The sequence below is a fragment of the Haemaphysalis longicornis genome, unplaced genomic scaffold, assembly GCF_048455015.1.
Source record: "Haemaphysalis longicornis isolate Haplotype H1 unplaced genomic scaffold, Haemaphysalis longicornis Haplotype H1 scaffold_7, whole genome shotgun sequence".
Classification (NCBI taxonomy): Eukaryota; Metazoa; Arthropoda; class Arachnida; order Ixodida; family Ixodidae; genus Haemaphysalis; species Haemaphysalis longicornis.
Window position 1 is genome coordinate 84219930 of NW_027526422.1, and position 22073 is coordinate 84242002.

Below are 22073 nucleotides of genomic sequence, written 5' to 3' on the forward strand. Positions count from 1 at the left end.
AATAGAAAGAAAAGATAGAAAAAAAAGATCGTGTTTCCTGTCGTAGTTTGCACTAATATTTCATATGGTGTAATAGTAGCGTGTACTGTTGAACAGTGGTACAATTCTTGGCGTCACAAAAAATCTGCTATGCTGAGCCTTGCCGCAACAGTTGCCTCCATTTGGCAGGATCATCTAAGGATTCTTTTTCTTCTTTCTTTCTTATGCCTCCCCCCCCCCTCTTTTTTTTTTTAAGAATGCGAATCACAAACTTCAGAAGACAGTGAGAATATCACAGTGGAGAGAGGAAGGGGATCATGTTATGCTGCTCACAAACCCGTCGTTATAATCATTCTAAACTTACCAAAGTATTCACAAAGCAGGCTTCATGATACTATGAGCCAAGCACCCAAAGCACATGGCGTCGATGACGGAGTTGTGGGGGGGCGACGCCATCTCCAGTGCAAAGGCTCACTGCCGTCGGGAAGGCGAGGCTCCTACATTCATATGTGTTACACTTTATGGCAGACAAACGCAGGTTGCTTCTCGTACTCTAACTTGGATGCGACATCCACTTTCGTCTACCGTAGAGAAACGGCCCTGCCTGCGCGGCTCAAAGCACCAATTAAACAATGTGACAGGCTGCGCACTGCAAACCTAGACACGCTGATGTCAAGAGCAGATACCGAGCGTTTATGAAGTCGGGATGACTTCGATACGAGTCCGTTCCTGGGAAAGAACATTGAGCACCATGAGGGACCGATCCAACTGTAGGTGCTTCAACGATCAACTCTCGACATTCGGGGTGTGGACAGAGGTTATGAACGGCACGAAGAAGGATCACCTTCGCCAAGTGACACGATCTCGCCCCCAGCATGCGCCAGACGGAAGACGGCCATATGACCGAGTCGAGTGAACGAAGGGAAGAGTACTTACCTTTTCTGCACCCGTGACGCTGTACTCGTGGAGACCGACGAGGCCCTCTGCGCTTTCCCCTTCGCGCTGGAAGTAAAAAAGAAATTACGTTGCACTCGGAATAATCCGACTTGGTGCCCAAACCGTTCGGAAGCTGTGAGTAAAATTACTTGACAAGAAACGGGCTACGGTGACTGTCTCTTCTGATTAAGCGGGTTACCAAGACGTTCATGCAGACGGCATTCGAAATGCGTTGAAGAACTTAAGTTGTCTAAATCAGTTTAATATCACCGTGCGCCTGACAGTTACGGCATACATAATGTCAATGTAATAAATCAGACAAATATAATGATTACAAATAAAGGATATAAATTATAACAAAGCATAAAATAAGTATCAGGTAAATGGTTACGTAAACGTGTAATGGTAATCAGGTAACGCTCGGACAATTCCAAGTTCCCATAATTACGCATTTTTTCAACGGGATTCGAACGTAGGGCGAAGCAATCGGTAACCAGATACTGTACCGACTGTGTTTCTTCAGTCATCCATTAGACTATTTTATGTCCCATGTAGGACGAAGGTCTCTCTCGATATGGGACGTTTCAGCCGAGTACTACAGCAGGCATGAAGACTCGTAACACTTACAGTAATAGAGCACGTGATGAGTGACTTTCTCTCTAAAGCCTTCCGAACAATGTTGAAGAAGTCCTCTCGTATGCTCTCGCAGCGGACTTCTTCCGCGATGCCCCCGGTGAGAGTCTCCAGGGCTTCGGCTCCGGTCCCGCCTTCGAGAGATGCGTAGCCTCCGTGCAATCTGGAACGCGTGAGGTACTTAGCTGGAGTGCTTAATTGCTTCACGTTACACTTTTCCTTCCGAATACTTTCCCTCATTTCGTCTAACAGCCCAACTGTCATGGTAAGACAAATTCGTTGAAGTGGCCCTAATGTCACATTGGTACCAGGAAACATATTCACCCTCGACAAATGTTATTTTCCTCGTTGTAATGTTATGAGGAAGTCGTTTTTCTTTTATCACTTCTGGTATTGTTACTTCTTAGTAAAAAACTAGAAGTATTGGCTTTTTTTTCTTCTTTTAGGGCTTCCCATAAGTAGGTTCATTGTCAGGCGAAATGACAAAAACTGCACAGGCTCACTTGGCGTAGGCCTTTTCAAGCAGCGCGCTCCAGAACTCGTGGGTAGTGCTGGAAGTCATGAAGACCAGGCAACCGTGGTCCTCGCTGTAGGGCAGGCGATCATCGACGACGACGTCGATCCACCGGTTGGCCTTCCACAGGCGAAAATGAAAGATGCCAGCGTACTCGCCTTCCGCGAAGCTTTGGCCTTGGGGCACAACGCTGTTGAAGAGGTCTTCGTGCAGCGTCAGCGAAGATATGGAAGCCACGACCCAGCAGTTCCCTAAATAAGAGAGAGTTAGTTCCCTTACGGGTGATGCCCGTGCGCACATAATTAAAAATGCGTTCATTGCACCCAAATGGTTTTCGCCATTTTGTCGTGAACATAAGAAAACGTCCATGGTTGCGGCGGTAGTGACAACCAAAGCAGAAGCTGACGAGTGGGTCAGTGGAAGCACACGAGTACGAGGAAAGGCAGAGGTTTTCAGATGACAGTCAACACCATTATACAGAGACTGGGTCTTTGTAAAGGTGCTTTCACACACTGATTTAAGTATTGCAGTGAAGCCTTGTGAGAGTAAGCTCCGTATTCTGAGCTTTTCCTCCGCTCGAGCCTCCAGTGGAGGAGATCGTTGAAAGCGAGTTCCCCCATACATAAGCACTGTAGAATCACTCCCACAACCGAGTGAGGGAGCAAATGGAGTGAAGGAGGAACTCAGAATACGGCCCTAAGTCTCGTAAGAAAAGTCTTGGAGGACTCCAAGTCTTGGAGGACTCCACATGTTGTTTGTTGCTTTGTTTGTGTTTATTGGCGCAAGGGTATCTACGACCGAAGAGCGCCAGACTGTATTAGGTGGTCTTCCAATGTCAGTTTCAGGCACGAAATATGTTTGAGATGAGTATGGTATTGCCTAAAAAATGTATACATTGGTGTAGACGACCCATAGACTAAAACATGATGATGCTCTTAATGATGGATAAAAGAGGTTTGTGACTGAGACGTGATATCGTCTGGGGCCTCAGAGGGTGATGCTCTAGCGGGGCTCCCTGTGTACACAAAAGAAGCATCAGGATCTCCCTCAAAAATGAGGCGGTCTCAAGTCACGTCCTGTATGATATGAGTTTCAAGAAATTGATATTCGCAAGGTACGTTAGGATACATTTGTGAGTGAACATTGGTTCATCTCCTAGGAAAAGTGAAGGGTTTAGTGGAATGTTGTATGTGTAGAGTTTAGGAAAGTGTCGTTTTCTCGCAGCATTGACGGATGTGCACTCAATACGTGGAGCACGGAAAGCCGTGCAACACAGTTGTCGCAAACTGGTGGGAGTGCGGCATTAAAAAAAAATGCGTGTGTGACGTGAGTGTGGCCTATTCGCAATCTGCAAATGGACACTTCTGTGAACCTATCGTGTTTATCAGTGACGTATTTACCCATGTATGGTTTTATTGTGTGTAGTTTGTTATGCGATTCTTTGTTCCATTCCTGCTGCCATCATTCCCGGAGTCTATGTCGTATACAGCAGGTTGCATGTCTGGGTATGACACCAGAGGTTCGTGCGCGCCAGCGCGAAGAGCTGCCGCCGCAGCATATTGGTCAGCAATTTCGTTTCCACAAATGCTGCTGTGCACCGGCACGCAGCATTTCCGAAGCATAAGCTGACGTTATCTTTTTAATGAGTCGTTTTAAGACAGGATTTTTACTTGGTTTTACTAAGCGTAATGCGCTCACGACGCAGAGAATCTGTAAAGATAACAGAACGTTGTATGTTTGTTTCCATGATGTGTTCTACCGCAATTAAAATCCCATGCTCTTCTGCTGTGAAAATACTGCAGTTTCTGTTCAGTGTCTTTGTACTAGTGAAGGTGGGGCCATGTACAGCGCACGAGACCGCGGAAACGGATTTTGAAGCGCCTGTGTAAAATGTGGCATACGAGAGTACGTGTGTTGCAACTTGCAACTGTAGAAAATGCCGTAAAATAAGCTCTTTCGGTGTGTTTCTTTTCTTAATTAGTTAAGAAGATACATCACACGACACTGGCCGTGCATCCCAATGGGCAACAAGGTCAGTGGGAGCAGTTTTGTATAGGTCGTTCATAGTGATGCCGAGGGCCTGCGGGCCTGCGGGCCCTCGCAGGGCCTGCGGGCCCATTCGCAATTAAGGCGAATTGCATGGTGGTGGATGGATGGTTAAGGAAGAGATTGCTGGCCGACGTGTTCGTAATGATAGAATTACTTGGATGATTAGTCAATGACGCCACCTTGAGAGCATACATGAATGCTGTATAAGAACGCTGGTGGTCTAAACACCACTGGCCACACTCAGCGTATAAGCTTTGGGTGGGGCTTGTACGAAAGGCTCCGGACGCAAGGTGAAGCCCCGAGTGCAGAACTGAATCCAACATTTTTAAGGCTGTTTGAGTGGTGGATTCATATATTACACTGCCATAGTCCAGGCGTGACCTCACCAAGCTGCTGAAGAGACGCAGAAGGCACGTTTTGTCTGCTCCATATGACTGGTGGGTCAAGACTTTCAGTATATTCATTGCCCTGGCACACAATTTTTCGTTTTATGTGTGGAATAAACTTTAACTTATCTAGCACAACACCGAGAAATTTATGTTCTTTTCAAATTGGAATTACCACACCATTCAGAATATTACGATCTGGCCTTATGCCACGCTGCCTGGAGAACAAAACACGAATGCTCTTTTCAGGATTCACCTTTAAACCATTTTCATCAGCCCACTTTGCAAGTTTGTTAGCACCCAATTGTAACTGCCGCTCATAGATTGAGAGATTACAAGATTTATAGCTCATTTGAATATCGTCAACGTAAACAGAGTAGAAAATAGTGGGCGGCAGTGCCTTTCGAAATGAGTTTATTTTGACGAAGGAAAGTGGGCAGCTCAGCACGCCACTCGGCGGGACCCCGTCTCCTTGAATGTGTGTTCTAGAAAGCGATGCTCCAACACTTACGCGAAAAGTTCGTTTAGACATGTAGCTTTCTATAGTGTTGAGCGCGTTTCCAGATAGACCGTAACCTATGAGGTCATGCAGGATGCCGTATCTTCATGCAGCTAGTATCGTAAGCCTTTTCCAAGTCGAAGAAAATAGACATACAGTACCTGTAGATAAAATCATCTTTGACGTACGACTCCAAAGCCACAAGCTGGTCGGCCGTAGACCTTCCCGCCCTGAAGCCTGCGTGGCAGTTATCCAGAATACCATGGTACTCTAAAAAGTACACGTCTTTATTTACAGTTTTTAGGGGCGGAATACCTTAGGAGCGCACAATGTCCGTCCGCGTCCATGCGCATAGCATTTACAATTGCGAAAAATCACACAGGCACCGACAGGATTCGAGCCTGTGTTTGGTAGACCAGACAGAGTTAGTGACAGTAGTCTTACCCATTGGGATACGATCGTGAGTTAGTACCCGAGAGTAAAACGGCTTACTCCGTCGCCTGTAACGGTGCGGAGTACCTTAGTACCTCTCAATGTCCGTCCGCTTCCATCAGTGCGCACACCACCATCAAGCGAAAATCAAGCGGAATTCGATTTGAGCCGTGAGTTTCAGTTTCATTTAGGGAATAATCAAGATGCAACTCACGGCTCAAATCTAATGACGGTCGGGGAGCAAATCGGATGTCACTCGGGGCGCAACTTGGATGTCATTTCGAGTCCCCGTACTCCGCACCCCCGCCATCATCCACGGAGTGGAGATGCTGCCATTTTTTGAACAGCTTACTTACACAGCTGGTTAGCGCTATTGGCCGGTAGCTTGTGGGACAGGAGGCATCTTTCTCTTGTTTTAGTAACGGCACCACAATTGCTGCCTTCCAAGCCCTTTGGAAACATCCAGCACACCATATCTTATTAAATAAAAACAGGAGGGTTTCGAGGGTGTGTACATGCAGGTGTTGAATCATTGTATATGTGATCTTGTCTGCACCCGGTGCTGATGACTTACACGTCGCCAAGTCAACTTTCAGCTCAAGGAGGGAAAATGGACAGTTGTAAGAGTCTTGCGACGATTACTTTATGTCCCTAATAGACTTGCGCTCGATACGTTTTATACCTAATAAATGTGTCTGTAGTGTGAAGAGCTTGATACAAGTTCAAGGTGTTTAGCCAGTGTGTTTCCGCTGATCTAATGGGCCACCAGTGGTGCTCACAGGGGGTAAGTGGTTTGTTTTGTGTCCTTTTAATTTTCTTATTCGGTTCCAGGCTTTGCTTGTGTGTGCAAGAATTAATTGAAGATACAAAAGCCCTCCAGCTGTCTGTTTTTTCCTCTCAGAGAATACGCTTTCCAACTGCCTTGGCACGGTTAAAAGCAATGAGGTTCTGTGCAGTTGGGTACTTGCGAAGGTTACTCCAGGCCTTGTTTTGTGCTTTACGTGCATCTCGACACTCTTCATTCCTTCAAGGCCTCCTGGGGTTGTGTAGATTGCCAGAGGTCTGAGGGATAGAACTCCTAGCAGCATCCGAAATGTGCGTGGTAAAGATGCTACAAGCTCCGTCGATCTGTAAGTGTTGTATGGATGTGTAGGATAGTTGTGAATTTTGCGTGAAAGCCACCCTCTCTGCGCGAGTTTCTTTAAACCTTTTATGGTGCATGGAACTGTGGGGGAGCTTATCTAGGCCCTTCAGGGTGACAGAGAAGTGGTCGTTCCCATAGGGGTTGTAGCCCACGTTCCACTCGAAGAAAGGGAAAAGAACGGCCAAACCATTTTTTAAATCAATGTGTGATTGGTGTTGTATGTCGTGCCATAGTACGTTGGGTTCTTTTCATTAAAGAGACAGGCTCCAGACGAGAGTAAAAATCTCTCAATTAGGCGGCCCCGGGCGTCTTCGCGTTCAGAGCCCGGCCCAAAGTTTACTATGGGCGTTAAAGTCACCCCCCATTATGAATTGGTCTGGTAGCTGATTTACCAAACATTCGAATTCAGAACTCGATAGGCGAAAATCGGGGGAATATATATTGAACCATACTAATCTGTTGGAGATTATTACCCATACAGCAACCACTTCAAGGGGTGTTGTCAAAGGAACAAATTGGCTGGGAATAGACTGTTATACGATTATTGCTACACCAGCAGACGTGTGAGAATAGATATCCCCATCTTTCCAGCATATCGAGTAGCGATTTGTAAAATTTGTTTTGAATTTAAGTGTGTTTCCTGAAGACAGAGGATCGCTGATTGGTTTTTATAAAGAATTTCATATATATCATCTAAGTTTTTCATTAGGCCCCTGCAGTTCTATTGTGTAATGCTTTGTATTGTCATAGGTGTTTAAAGATAAAATACAGCAAATACGTGTGTGCTCGTGTCAGTGGTTTTATCTAGGTCCCTGAGCCTTTGCTAGGGCCAGTGATATGTATACGTGGAGCTGGTTTCTTTCCACGGCCCATGTTGCCACGCTTCTCGTTTGGCTGAAAAGCTGACCGAGCTGACTTGGGCTTTACGTCCGTTTCTTCTTCTGGTGGCAAAGGGGTAGATGCCGGTTCTGGCTCCCTTTGCCGACAATTACAGACCCATTCCTTCCCCACCAGACACGTCCTCCACCACATCTATCCCACATTATATCCCCGCCCAAACTGCCCGGCATGTGGCGCTCGAGATACCACGCCACACGCCATTTGGGAATGCCCATCTTTACCCCCGCTCTGTTTACCCAACCCTCCCACTACCTGGCTGGAGGTGACCGGGAGCTCCTCGCCCGAGCTACAGCTCCTGACCGCCACTAGGGCTCAGGATTACCTGGCGCGCCTCCCTCACCTGAGGGACACTCGCTAGGATTGAGCCTCGTCAGAAATAAAGTTATTCTCTCTCTGTCTCTCCCTTTGCCGGGCACCTTTGAGGGGGCCAATCATATTTGCCGCGCGTGCCAGTGGAAGCTGCAGCGGTAGTGTGGGTGTGGAAGTTGAGGCACAGTCCTCCAATTCCATGCTTACTATGTCCACGGGGACCAGCGCAGTAGGAACAGAAGGCAAGCCATCTCCACCAACGGCGTTCTTTAGCACCTCAGCTGCTGTGGAGTCCATAGGCTGTGGGGCAACGTCATGGGCTGCTAAAGCCAGCCCAGTGGAGGACGTGGATGGGACCAGATCAGCGTTACTGCACTGGGTCGCCACCGAAACCTGATGCCGACCCGCCCCCCGGCGAGCAACGTCAGCGTAGCTTCCTGAGTGAAGCATTGAATGCCGTTTCCGAGCTTCAGGATACAAGTTTTGAGTAACGTTCATGTTGATAATTTCTTTCTCATGTTTGAATTTTTCACAGGACCGGGAATACGCAGCGTGGGGCCCATCATAGTGACAACACCTGAATTGCGTGGTGCTGCACTTGGATGTCTGGTGGTCATGCTTTGAACATTTCGCACAAGTCTATTGCCCTCGGCAGTTGTTGATACTAGGCCCGTACCTTTGACATTTGAAGCAAAGCCGCGGGTTTGGGATGTACTGTCTTATCTGACAATGGAGGAAGCCTGCTTTGTCTGATTCTGGGAGCGTACTGCGATCAGGAGTCAGAATGATATGTTTAGTTTCGATTTCATTTCCATTCCGCCGTATTGTGATGCGTGTTACCGCAGTCACGCCTTGCTCGCGCAAGCCTTCAAGGATATCCGCTTCGGTTTCATTTATCAGTTCAGTTTGAGATGACACCTTGGCAGCTGTTGAGGGTTCGGTCAGGTGTTAGTTATTTGTAGGTCACCTGTGGTTGTTTGCTCGGGAAGGTTAGTAGACTGTTCCTTACTTCTAACTTCAATGAGCATGTCAACAGATCGATGCAAGTTTCTTTGCGTCATAGTTTTTCCCGACCACACTTTCAATAAAGTTGGCGATTAGGAAAACAGATTTCGAAGTGTGTACTAGTACGGTGGCTTTGTAGACGGTCTGCATGACCAAGAAACGGGGAAAGTTGTCCGGGTTTGTGAAGATTGCTTCGGTGCGGGCCCTTTTCGGGGCCCGATCATTTGAAAAGGGAGATTAGAAAAATACCATACAGCATAGTATGAACGAGGGTAGGGGGTATTAAGTCCACTGAAGTTACCCTCATGCTCAGCAAGGTCCCGGATCCCCCTGCCTGATAAACAGACAGGGAGCCCAGCCCGTCCGCCGGAACTTGACCAAGACTCCGACGGCCACCGTTCGCAGCTTCTAACCCTTCACCTTTAAACTTCTCGCCACGGTAGGTAACAGCTTAAGTATGGGAGCTCGGGGTACGCGGTGTAGCCACGCACCGTCACCAAGATTACTCAAGGTGCCCTGTGCGGGGGAGTGTAAGAGTTGTAGCCAGCATTGTGTACAGCTGTCAATACAACAAACAGGCACGTTGGATACGTCGAGGTGTACCTGTGGAGAAGAGTGACTGGAAAAAGCGTTTGCGCCATATGCACCAATTCTTACTTAGACAGACGTTTCTTGGCATTTATTTTCGAGCTATTTCGCTGTGCGGTTCCAAAATATTTTGTATGTTGAAAGGTCAGTGGAACGTGACTTCATACTGATGGTGTGCTTGCAGGCTGCCGACATTACTTCATTTACCCTTTCGGGTGGTTGCGCTCATAAAAGATGAGCAACGAAGTTCTCTCTCTCTCTGCAGTGTCGTATACAGGAGTGAATCGGGAAATATATGTCCCAGCTTTAATTCACATGCATTTTCTCCCAACACATGGTTTTACTGCCTTTTGCGAGGGCAAACTTCAGAGAAATGAGGGCTTTCATTTCTTTTTTTTTTATCCTTTCTTGGTGCAACCCTCTCGTTGCTAAACAATACGGTGCCTGCCGGCATGAGCGGTACAACAAATGGTACAACAAATGGCGATTTCTAACCAGTCTACAGTTAGAGAGCGCTCTCTATCGGTCTTTTTCAGACGAATTCACAGGACGGTGACTAGCTGCGACACGAAACATTTTAGCACGAGATTATAAGACGTGAAAGAGCATATGTCAGTTGCCTTTAGCAGATAGTAATGCAGTATCTTGCATCTCGTCGCATCTTCCAAGCTGCTACATTTCTCTCTACAAAAAGTAACGTACCAGTAACATCAGTAACGGTTAACGGAGAGTTTCGGACGCCACTCACCTAGAGAACCTTGCTGAGCATCGAAACGGCTGAATCCTTCCGTCACGAACGCCGGGACATCTGTGATTTCCTGGCAGGGCGTGCGCCCCAGTGAACAAAAGAGGAAAGAAAATGGGACGTGCGAGGGATTTCATCATTCCAGCAAAAGCTCAGAAGGAAGTATTGGGAAGAACGCCCAGGAGATGTGAGGCGGATTCTCGGGCTTGTTAATCACTGATCGACTGAGGTTCAGTTAGTAAATTAAGCCTGCTGGCGTGATTAATAAGGGAACAAAAGAACGACATAAGATAATGGAGGCAAAATTGAAATGTATGGGTACCAGGGTGCTTTAGGCTACTGCTAAGGAGACCGGAGGGCCGCCAGCAGGATTGGGGACCAAATGCGTGGAAGCGACCAAGTTGCAGTCGCTTTAAAGAGTAATTTAGCCCAGTTTGCTAGCGCATCTCAACTTGGTAGGGTAGTAAGTTTATTGCAGCACGCAGACAGGGCGTAATTTGTATCTGGAGATGTGAACTACAACTCGCTTCATGGCCCTTTCTGCAAAGTTTGCTACTGAGTGGGCATCATATCATTCGTTTTTAAAACTCTTATTACTTGTTAATTATAGTGATGAATGAGCAGAAACTGGTAACAAGTGCGAAAAGGACGCTTAGAGGACAAACGCGGCATGATTTTCTTCAAATCGACTGCACCATAAAGCGAGTTACCGCTGTTTCACGTAACACTCTTCGCCAAAGCTGGTGTAGATATTTTTTCCGGCCGCGACGGCCGCTTTTCCGATGGAGGCGAAAAGCAAAAACGCCCGTGTGTGCGAGATTTGGGTGCACGTTAAAGATCCCCAGGTGGTCAAAATTAATCCAAAGCCCTCCACTACGGCGCGCCTCATCGCCTGTGAAGCGTCGGCGCGTTACAACCCCATAACCAATCAATCAATAATGTAGATATTTAAAAGTGTGGAGCGGAAGCTGGAATTTCACAACTTCGGTACGTGTCATCTATTCACCATTAGTATACCCAGCCTTCACATTAACGGCACAATAGTTTTCGATGATCAAGAAAAAGCTAGTTGTTTCAATCATTAATTTCAATGTGTTTTCTCGCCAACTTATTGTGGAAACGCTCCGACTGTTTCAGAACAAATCAATGAACGAATGAATCTCGTCATTGTTACCTATAATGGTGCACTGCACTCAAACTACTACAGAACGTTAAAGTTAATTCTGCTGGTGGGCCTGATGGCATGCACCCACTTACGTCCTTCATGCGACACCATTGCTCACTTTTTTGTTAACTTTTTTACCAAGTCCCTCGATGCCGGTGACTTGCCTGAGGATTGGAAGACCGCAAACATCGCTCCCATTCAGAAAAGTGGCCCGAAAAGCAACCTGAGAACTATAGGCCCATCTCTCTCATTAGTGTCGGCAGTAAAATATTTGTACATATAATATATAGCGCCTCATCGCCTGCGTTGCGTCGGCGCGTTAAACCCCACAATCAATCAATATATAGCGCCATAATAAAACACCTGGAATATAACAGATATTTTCAAAATTGCCAACGCGGCTTTCGAGCGGGTTTCTCCAGCACAACGCAATCAAAAGAATTTAGCCATGATATTTTTTCGAAGATTTGACCTCAAGAAACACAGACTGCGTATTTTTAGATTTCAAAAAAAGTGTGATTCCGTTCCGCACACGATGATACTCCATCAGTTGTCTTTTCTTGGCCTACATCATGACTTAGTTCAGTGGATTACAGATTATTTACATAATCGCGCCCAATGTGTCTTGATAAACAGCTGTCAGTCAGGGGCTGTGAATGTTAGTTCTGGTGTTCCGCAGGGGTCTGTTTTCGGACCCTTACTTTTCCTTATATATGTTGGCAATATTGCAAGTAATTTCACCGGCAAAGTGCGCCTTTACGCAAATGATTACGTTATTTATCATGGTATCAAAAGCCCGGATGTCACGCCATATCTTCAACGTGATCTTAAGCATATTCAAACGTGGTGTGCAAAATGGGAAATGACTAAATGTTGCGAAATGTCAGCAAGTGTCCTTCACACGCCGCCGCAGCCCTATTTTATCAAAATATACTCTGGAAAGTATGTCTATCGAAACAGTGTCGGATTATAAATATCTTGGCGTCTATTTTTCATCTAACCTAACCTGGAAACGTCAGGTTGAACACGTTTCCTTTTCAGCTTCCCGCATGCTGATTTTTTAAAAACGTAACTTCAGTGAAGCGCCTTTAAAAGTTAAGGAACTTTTATATTTCGCCAACGTAAGATCCATTGTAGAGTACGCCTGCACCATTTGGGGCCCAGAATTTGATAATCTATGTGCACTGTTAGAGCGCGTCGGAAACCGCGCTGCCCGATTTGTAAGTAAAAACTAGTTTTAACACTACCATTACATCACCTAAAGCAGAGTTGGGGTGGGAACCACTAAGCAAAGGTAGGTTGCACCACAAACTTGAACTACCGTATTTATTAATTAAAAACAAACTGGCATTTATCCTAAGATTTTCTTGATTGATTGTGGGGCTTAACGCGCCCACGCAACGCAGGCGATGAGGAGCGCCGTAGTGGAGGGCTCCGGATTAATTTTGACCACCTGGGGATCTTTAACGTGCTCCGAAATCTCGTACACACTGGCGTTTTTGCTCTTCGACTCCATCAGAAAAGCGGCTGCCGCGGCCGGGAATCGAGCCCGCGACCTCGTGCTCAGAAGCGCAACGCCTTAGCCACTGAGCCACCGCGGCGGGTCTAAGATTTTCTTACTACCCCCGTATTTTGCATCTCGGCGACGCGATCATGAATGGAAAATTGCGAAATTAACTGCCGTGCTAATGTTTACAAGGGTTATCCCCCCCCCCCCCCCCCCCCTTCATAGGTGAATGGAATAAGCTACCAAGTAATATGTTTGACCGCACATCTGACGCTCTGTTCCACACGTTTTTGTCACACTTGTAAGTTTTTTTCCGACGATGAAATTGCTTGTACATTTGACACGCTATTGTGCAGATTTGTGTCAGACCCCTTCTTGTCTTTTTTCCCCATGTGACGAATTGTATTCATGTTTTGTGTATACCCCCTGCTGTAAATCCTTATCGGTGCTGCATATACTGTAAACGAATAAAAAATAAAAACGAAATTCTGTATGAGCATTCTGGTATTAGCCATCAAAACATTATTTTTTCGCATTGTGAGTTCCCTTCCTGGGCGGGCCGTTCTCTGTTGATCACACGTAGTTTAAATGCAAAGCGCACAAAATCGTTTAAAACCTCTCCAAGCAATAGCTACTAATTGCACAACTGCGAAACTTCGCACTTCTTGAGATTTAACTCAGCCGCCAAACATTGTACAATATATTTTGAGGTAAGTGCAGTAGAACCAGCATTGATACTGCCAGAGTCCTCTACTGCTAAGAAAATCAGAATCACAAAACACACCTAAAGTATGAGGTGTACTTCAAAATTATTTGCATCATGCACAAAAAAATTGCGCACTTCAGCTGATTGTTCAATCGGATAGCAAATAAATGAATTCGCATAACACGTCATAGCAACAACATCTACTTTGTTATTTTCTCCCGTTACTGAATTGTCTGGCCTGAAACGAAGGCATTCATAGCGAATTAAAATATCTGCATGTCTCTCATTTTGCCATTGAACAGAGGCACAGCGGAGTGCTCAGGGTGGCTTACGAACGGTCTCTTCCAGACGACGTCGAAACGAGGACGCTTCTGTCCAAAGACGCTCTCCTGCGTGCAGGGAAACTCGGGGTCCCGGAAGAGCTGTCCGCGCTCCAGGCACTGCTGCAGCAGGTCCCGGTAGTCCTGAGAGCTGCCGCGACGACTCCTGGTACCTGAGAAGCGCTGCCCAAACTACCCCCGAGCCTGTTGTCAATTGGCTTGCGTGTACAGAGAACGACCAAAGTAGCGTCCGGAGTTTTCACGGTTTCAAAAAAATCGAAGGTGTCCTTTCTGTACCGACAGGGGGAGAGAGGCTGTCGTTTTGAGACGACGCGGTAGCGCCATGCAGATGACAGAGCGAATGACAGAACGACAACCCCTGAGGGGAGCACTGTGGCAAGGACGCAAGGCTACGCGCAGCACCGTAAAAGCGACACTCAGTGCTGCGTGCCGCTTTTCGCTTTTGTTGCAGTGCTCCCCTCAGGGGTTCTTGCTCTATCTCCGGCCCTCAAAGCGGTATCCCAACCCGAGAACACATGCATCTGCATGGCGCTACCGCGTCGTTTCAAAACGACGGCCTCTCGTTTCATAGAGTTTGGCCCCAGGATGCAGCAACGCAGCCGTATATCCAAATCAACCAAAACAAGTCTGTGTTGTTCGCGCGGCAAGTCCGGAAATGACAGCTATGACTGTACGCCATAGACCAATGGGCAGCGGGTGTTGGAGAGGGCCTATCGGTAATGCACACACACATCCAATGCAAGGCACTTGACACAACACGACGCAAACACTTCCCACAACCATACAGACAACACATCCCACTACACACACCATGCTTTTTAGGAGATTAGCCCATGTTTTCCATCAAGCGTGTTTTTGAGTTTCTTAGTGATGCCAAAGTTTTACATCTCATTTTTACATCAATTTTTACATCTTATCATGCATCATGACAACCTGGCCCTTTACACCAGTCATCTTCAATGACTTCTGTTTGATTTTACGTTTACTTTTACTGAAATGTTTTAGTAGTCTTATCCCTCGAATGAACTAACTATCCTTTGGCGCACTTTGCCCTCAGTCGGCCTTGCGCCGTAAAAATCCAAACATCATAAAACTGTACGCACAATCTCAACCGAAGCTAAGGAGGAAGTTGCGATTGCTCTGGCTGCCACGACCAGCAAGGACTTCGTCGCAATACTGACTCGCAAGCGGCATGTTGAAGTTATCAGCGCGGGCGCATCTCTACACCAGCACTAAACATTCTCAAAACCATTGAAGAGCTACCTGACAGGCACGTCGTTCGGGTTCCTGGACATAAATCCCTGGACGATAATGAGGCGGCTCACGCCGCTGCACGCGCGTAGAGTACGTGTGCACACTCTGAGCTGTTACCCGAAATGGAGCGATCTCGCCGCCATCAAACCGGACCCACTTCCTGGCTATTCAGACGTCCTGGTAGATTATAGGCTTGGCGGAAGAAAATTCCTGCCACCTCATCGTCGGTTAGACAAGAAGGCACCACTCATCACCGATTACAGACAAATTCCTGCTATCTACCCTACTCAGTATCCCTCCCTTTGCAATTTCTGTCCCACGCCCGGCTCCCTGCACCAGCATGTATTGTAGTGCCAACAAACTCCAAACCTTCCCCTTATCCTATCCCCCTCTTATGAGCAGTGGATGGTCCTTCTTACTGGTCCGGACCTTGGACACCAGCAAGACTTGATAAAGCTGGTCTGGGCGGCAAGTCGCAGCCTGGGTGTTCCGGAATAGGATGCCCCCCACCAGGCGAGTGCCCTGATGTCAACAATTACGCTCACCAACAAACGCTTATTCTCTCCTTGTCTTTCTAATTTCAAGTGTGCTGAGTTTTCAATGAATGTTTATTTGATTGAGAAACGGTGGCCCTTATCGATATGCTTGAATCTGCCCAAGACAAAGCTGCGAGGTTTATTTTGTCGTCCTATTGTCGTTACGAAAATGCATCATCTGTTATAGTGTCTAAATCTCTGACCATTTGCCATGAGCAGAGAATCTTTCTACCTTTCATTTTTCCACAGGTTATACCACAGCGATTCCCGATTCTACACATTCACACTGCTTCGTACATTCATTCGCCTGCTTTGCACATTTTCACACGCATCGACGACAGCGACGATATGACAAAACCTATATTTTCTCTTACAAACAAGTACTAATATTAACCCTGGTTTTGTCATTAATAAGTGAGTGGAATCATCTGTCGACTGGCATTGCCGCCAACTCGCACCAATCAACTGTCCGACCCGTTTTACTTGCTTTCCCTGAAACTGATAAACAATGTTACCAATCGTCAACATTTCCTGCTGTATACACAATAAGTGCTAGCAGCTTTTTTTATGTACTTTTATATTTCCAGTAGGTATTGCTCCATTTTTGATGAGCGATTGATTTTCCTGTTACCCCGTTCATGTTTGCTTTGTTAAAAAGATCGCTCTTGTCTATGATTACTGTACGTCATCCCCCTTATGTAAGGCCCGCACGGCTCCTGAAGCAATTAAGTAATTTATAAATTAGAAACTTCTAGTACACAGAGAGTATCTTTATCGGCGGTCAAATCTCGTATAACCTTTTTCGTACGCCTGTCGTAGAACGCGAGTAAAAGATTAAAGTGAAAGTTTAGCCAATAGAACAAATGTTTGCAGCGCGAAACAAATAGAACGAAGGACGAAGAGCGCTTGTCCGTGTCATCACTCTGCTTCCTTAGTTCTATTTTTTTTTCTCCGCCGTAAACATTTGTCTAAGCGGAGAACAGCCATTTTCAATTTCCTAGAAGCCCGTGTTCTACAGCGGACGGGCATTGCAGGACGAATAAAACTATGAGCAGCGCCAAAAGTTCATGGTTGCAGCGGTTTCAAACGCGCGATAGCTTTTACCCCGAGATATGCTCAGGCGGGGAAACAATTTTTGGGGCCACGTGAACCCGCTACAAAAAGAGGCACTTCCGCGCACCCTGGAGGCATGGCGTCTGTTGCCAAGGCCAACGTTGCGCGCGTGAGGATCCTACTGGAAATAATATTCTCAGGCGGCTAGGTACAGGTCATATTGACTGCCCTGAGGCTAATATTCCCCTCCCTTCTTAAACCCATTCAAAGCTTGTAATTAAACCAATACCCCGCAACATGCATCCCATACACCATGCGAGCCGCAGGGAACAGAGAGCACGTGCTCTCCAAAAACGACTCCCCGCTCGATCCGACGTGGTCTATGTGGATGCTGCAGAATACAGGCACCGCGCCACATTCGCCATTGCAGTTATTAACGACCCTGATACTCCCCCTCTTGACGCCCTAACCTTAAGTACTTCCCATCCCGCTACAGCGGAAGAGGCGGCAATAGCTTTAGCCCTCTCCCAAAGGCTGACCCCCTCGACAGTAATCTCCGATTCTAAAGCGGCCGTTAAAAATTTCGCCAACGGCCACGCTTGGCCACAGGCATCCGAAATTTTCAGACGCCCCACCCGACTCCCCGGTAGAAATTGTCTGGACTCCGGCGCACGCTGGCCTGGCGGGTAATGAGGCTGCCCACAATACGGCTCGAGGGCTCACAATCCGAGCCGGGGCAAGCCTAGAACCCTATCACGGGGCCAGATCCGCCAGAGATAGACTCCTTACGTACAAAGAAATAACCGTAACATTAATTACTGCCTTGACCGCCGTAGGTACCCTCCGGCTCACGTCAACCTTACTGATCCCTAAGAACACACGTGGCGTCTCCTTCAGACGAACACGTTCCCTAATCCCGCTATACTCCACCGAATCCACCCTTCATTATACGCTTCCCCAGAATGCCCTGCACGTGGAGCCCTCGCCACCCTTCCCCACATCTTTTGGGGGTGTCCTAAAGATCCCTTTCCCCTAATTTTCCCTGATAAGCAGTGGATGGAGGCGCTGGGGAGCTCAGACCTACAGGTGCAAACCTCCTTGGCCACCAGAGCTGCCGATGTCGCCAGCCGCCACAAGCCAGCGGCCACGACCGCCCCCTGAGCCACATAAAGCTCAATGAAAATGTTATCTCCCTCTCTTCTTGAGTAGTAGGCGACGGACACATTTTCTTGCTTCCGGTAGCCGCGCTTCCACTCAGGGCATTGGCTTTGCGGCATTCCCTGAGCATTCACATCTGCGGCGTAGCGTGTACGTACCGAGTGCGCCGATTTTACAGCGATGTTACAAGCTACGCTCCCGTACATTTTTCATGTCCGTGCCCCAAAACTCTCAACCCCTAAAGAGGAAGTAAGGAACACGCTTGCGTTCGTGTGCGAATTGAACCCGGGTCTCCAGATTAGGAGCTGAATGTTAACACTCGCAATAACACTCGCAAACGCGCAGATGCACCAAGAGCCAACTAACTGTCCCTGTGAAATTGGCTGCGAAAACGTGCCGCTGAAAGCGGTTGTGCTTCGGGCATAAAAAACGGCGCGTACACCTTAGGAAATCGAGCTCAGACTAATGGGCATGCGGCTCCAGTTCTTCCAATGCCTCCCTATTTGTACGAAAAGCTGCAGGAGAGCATTGCCCACTAAACAGCCCGTTTCAAAATAGTACACCCGCTCAATTTTTCACCAATAGCACGGGAGCGTCGACGTTCGGTCGATCAGCGCCGCGGGATGGAGTGATACGGCAAATTCGGCGAGAGTAGCCGCATATGCACTAAGCAAAGGCCGTTGCTGCCATCATGGGTTAGGCTGTTCCAAGAGCAGAGGGCTACCCCCGATTTTTGTTATTCGCTTATCACACTGCCTGTCATACTCAAAACTTTTCTTCAAAACCAGGCACGTTGCGCCAACTGAAAACAGTTATCAGCGTTGCCGAACGCAAGGTTCGTTCAGCGCAAGGTTCGTTCGGCAACGCTGATAACTGCTCTAGCCTTGAAGAAATATTTGGAGTATGGATACGCAGTGTGCTAAGCGGCTAAGCGAATAACAAAAATCGGGGGCGGTCTTCTGCTCTTGGAACATCCTAGCAGACGACGACAGCAGCGGCCTCTGCTTAGTGCGCATGCGGCTACTCTCGCCGAGTTTGCCGTATCACTCCATCACGCGGCCCTGATCGACCGAACGGTCGACGCTCCGGTGATATTGGTAAAAAATTGGGCGGCTGTACACTAGTTGGATGATGAAATATACAGTGCAGCACCGCCTTTGTAACTTGGCTGAGCAGATTTTATACGTTTACATAAACCTCGCGACTTACAGCGCGAATTCTCGCCCACCTTTGTCATATATGTGGCGCTAAAAACTACCGGCACAGAGAAAAATTGGCTGGCGATTACGGTGCTCCCTAATGCGATATTTGGGCGCTGCAGCAGTGCGCTGAGGCGGCACTGACTTGCGGGTTCTCTCGACAGCAGCGATGATGAGCCTCTGCATCGGCGGCGCAAAGTGCGTCTCAGGAAGGGACCGCGAACTGCGTCTTAAGGGAATGCACAACATAGTAACGCGCACACCCCCCTCACGTTTTCGCCAAGTGTCGCGCCGTCGAGCGCCTCGTGCGGGCACAGCATACTGCCCCCTCCCCTCCCCAATCCCCCCCGCACACTTTCGGAGAGCGCTGGCTCGCGCTGCAACGGAGAACCGACCTCCCCTCTCGATTTCGCGACTCTCCTCCTTTGCTTTCTTTCATCGTTCGCGTTGTCCTTTTCTCGTCGGTCCAGCCATCGTTCGCTCGATCATGACAACGGTGATGTGCATGAGCCCACGAACGGACGACAAAAAGCTGCGCCCTAAAAGGTAACAGACGATATCGGGCATCTATTGCATATATTTGTAGACTACGTTTGCCGCCCAAGGCGGAACCACTATTTTGTCATGGCTAAAAAATTAAAGCCGTTCCACTCAATGTGAAAGCTGTCGGAAGTGCAGAGCAGTGATTCGCCATTATGGGCTGTACCGCCGTTATCCGCTTACCGCTGCCACCCCATGCAATTTAAATTTCCCGCCTTCGCAGTGCAAAAAGTAACTGTAGACGCTGATACTTCAGACCCGCTCAGTAAGAGGAGCACTTTACCTTGTAGACCATTGCACCTTGGTTGCGGCGGCCAGACATAGCGTCAGTATAAAGGCTGCTCGAAGAGTCTTTCGCACGTTCGTCCGTTGACCGATCCAGGGGCGAAGAAGCGTCCGAGATGTTCGCCTAGATGCTATCTGCTAAGTGGCGCTATAGCCAAAACGCAAACGAGAAAAAAGAAAAAGGGAAATGAAAAGAAAGATCAAGGGAGAGAAGAGTAGGGCTGGCTGACTACTGCTTTAATCAAATGCATGCAAGTAACACAATGCGAGAGTTGAAGGGTATGGTACCCGCTCTCCCAAGTTCACCGGCCAGTTAAAGCTGCAAGGATTTGCGCAAACTCGGTCATTTGCGTTATCTCGGAACTAACAGCGAACGAGAACGAAGGCACGCGCAACCGTTTGTCGTTCTGTGGTGAAAAGGTGGTCGTAGACATCGCCTTGGTTGGGAATGGGGTGGTTGCGTTATCGTGTGCACTATAGCATTTCTACTAATATTGCTCTCTTAGCCGTACACGTGTCATCCCTCTCTCTCTCAATGGTGCAAGTGTTGTCAGGTTTTGCGTGGGTCTACGTCGGTTAATTGAGGGAACTGTTTTCACGATATTCGGAGGAAAAGTGGGGTTACAGGCGGCTGTCCTCACAAGTGCCTCGCTCCTCATTCTCCTCCTCGCGTGATGGAAGGTCGGAGAAGACGCCCGCAGGTGCAACGAGAACCCTGTCGCGGGTTGTGTCGAGCAGTCACAGTCCCCACAGTCATAGCCTAGTGAGTAAGCCGTTTGACTTTCGGGTACTAACTCAGAGTCGTGGCCGAGTGGGTAAGACGACTGACTCTAATTACAGTGATCTACCAGACACAGTGATCTACCAAACACAGTTCAACTACCCTACTAAATTGTCGGAACAGCCCAAGCTTATACGTTACTAAAATGGATTGAAAAGAATAAATAGATACATAAAAAGATTGTGTGATGTTCCTTAGCTGAGCACACGCCTTTCGCTCGCATTTGTATCAACGCTACTTGATCGCCTTGTGGTGTTGGCGCCAAATTTAGCCGTAAGAAACCTGTTTTCTTTGCCGGCCTCAGCTGCCGCCTTAATTTTTGGAATACGCAGCAAGTGTTCCTATATCTTTTTGGGGCGAAGCACCTCAGGACTTCTTTTTGTCTGTGGCTTGTCCCTTGGCGTCCGTGTACACACTGTTGCGCATGCGCGAGGAGAATTAAATTGGATTGGATTGGATTGGATTTGAATTGGATTGGATTAAATTGAATTGTATCGAATCGAGTTGGATTGCAATTGTATATAGTGTACACACGCGTTGTGGCTCATTTACATGCGCGAGTAGGCAATTCCGCAGGTGATTGACGGTAAGAACGATCTTTACTGCTTCGCCCACTCGTCATGATTCACTTCATGGAGATGCGTGAATTTTTGTGTGCAATATCTGATAGTTTGTAAGCTAAACGTCAAATTACACGGTGTTTTTTTCAGAGCTATACGTGTGCACATCACTGATTGCTTACGTTTTGCGTACGCAAAAAAACAAAGCAAAAGAAAAGCATGGCGAAGTCACGAATAAGGGCCCAATTCTCTACGCCGTGAATTCCCCGTAAACTGTGAATTCCCCGGAAGTCGTTTCTGATTGGCTTTCAATTTCGGTCACGTGCTTCCGGTTGGCAAGGCGGCTGTGTGTGCTATCGTCATTTTGATGTTTCATGACATTTACTGACACCAGTACTGAAGTTTACCTTATTTCTCTCTACTGGAAGCTCATAATTCTTGGCCGGCAATGAAAAACTAGACAAACTGCACCCTAAATGACAACGTAGGCCTGTCTTTCCTATTCAACTACAATATGACTTGTATGTCACGCCCTCTCTGTGATTGGTTGAGAAGACGTGACGTAATATAAACAGTTGGTGGGAACGCTTACGTCACACATTGGCAACTTTAGTCTGAGTAAAAGTGACATACTGTACGTAACAGCTTGCAAATGGCGGCTGCCGTCACCATGAAGTAGGGCAAAAAATTTCACCCACCTTCGGCGTCGTGAAATCTCCGTGCATGTGCAGCAGGCGCAGCTTCGCATGACGCTCTGTTTAAAGCTGCTGTCTACCGAAAGAAATAATAGTTTAGACTGTGTCCAGGCCGGCTGTAACGGAGCATAAAAATAGCTCTTTATTTTGTTTTTGGTTGGAAATAAAACAGCT

The 22073-nt window shown here is 47.5% G+C and overlaps 1 protein-coding gene across 1 annotated transcript in view; it reads right to left on the reverse strand.

Annotated features, from left to right (window-relative positions):
- Positions 1 to 20078, reverse strand: part of LOC144146022 (calpain-A-like) — a 43944-nt gene extending 23866 nt beyond the window's left edge. Inside the window, exons 1-6 of the mRNA XM_077677938.1 lie at positions 19862 to 20078; positions 13830 to 14009; positions 10123 to 10192; positions 2052 to 2313; positions 1543 to 1711; positions 916 to 981 (exon numbers count right to left, since the gene is read on the reverse strand). Of these exons, the coding sequence (XP_077534064.1) occupies positions 916 to 981; positions 1543 to 1711; positions 2052 to 2313; positions 10123 to 10192; positions 13830 to 14009; positions 19862 to 19900 (786 nt within the window). The 5' untranslated portion in view covers positions 19901 to 20078. The remainder of the gene's footprint in view (positions 1 to 915; positions 982 to 1542; positions 1712 to 2051; positions 2314 to 10122; positions 10193 to 13829; positions 14010 to 19861) is intronic.
- Between the last annotated feature and the right edge of the window lie 1995 nt (positions 20079 to 22073).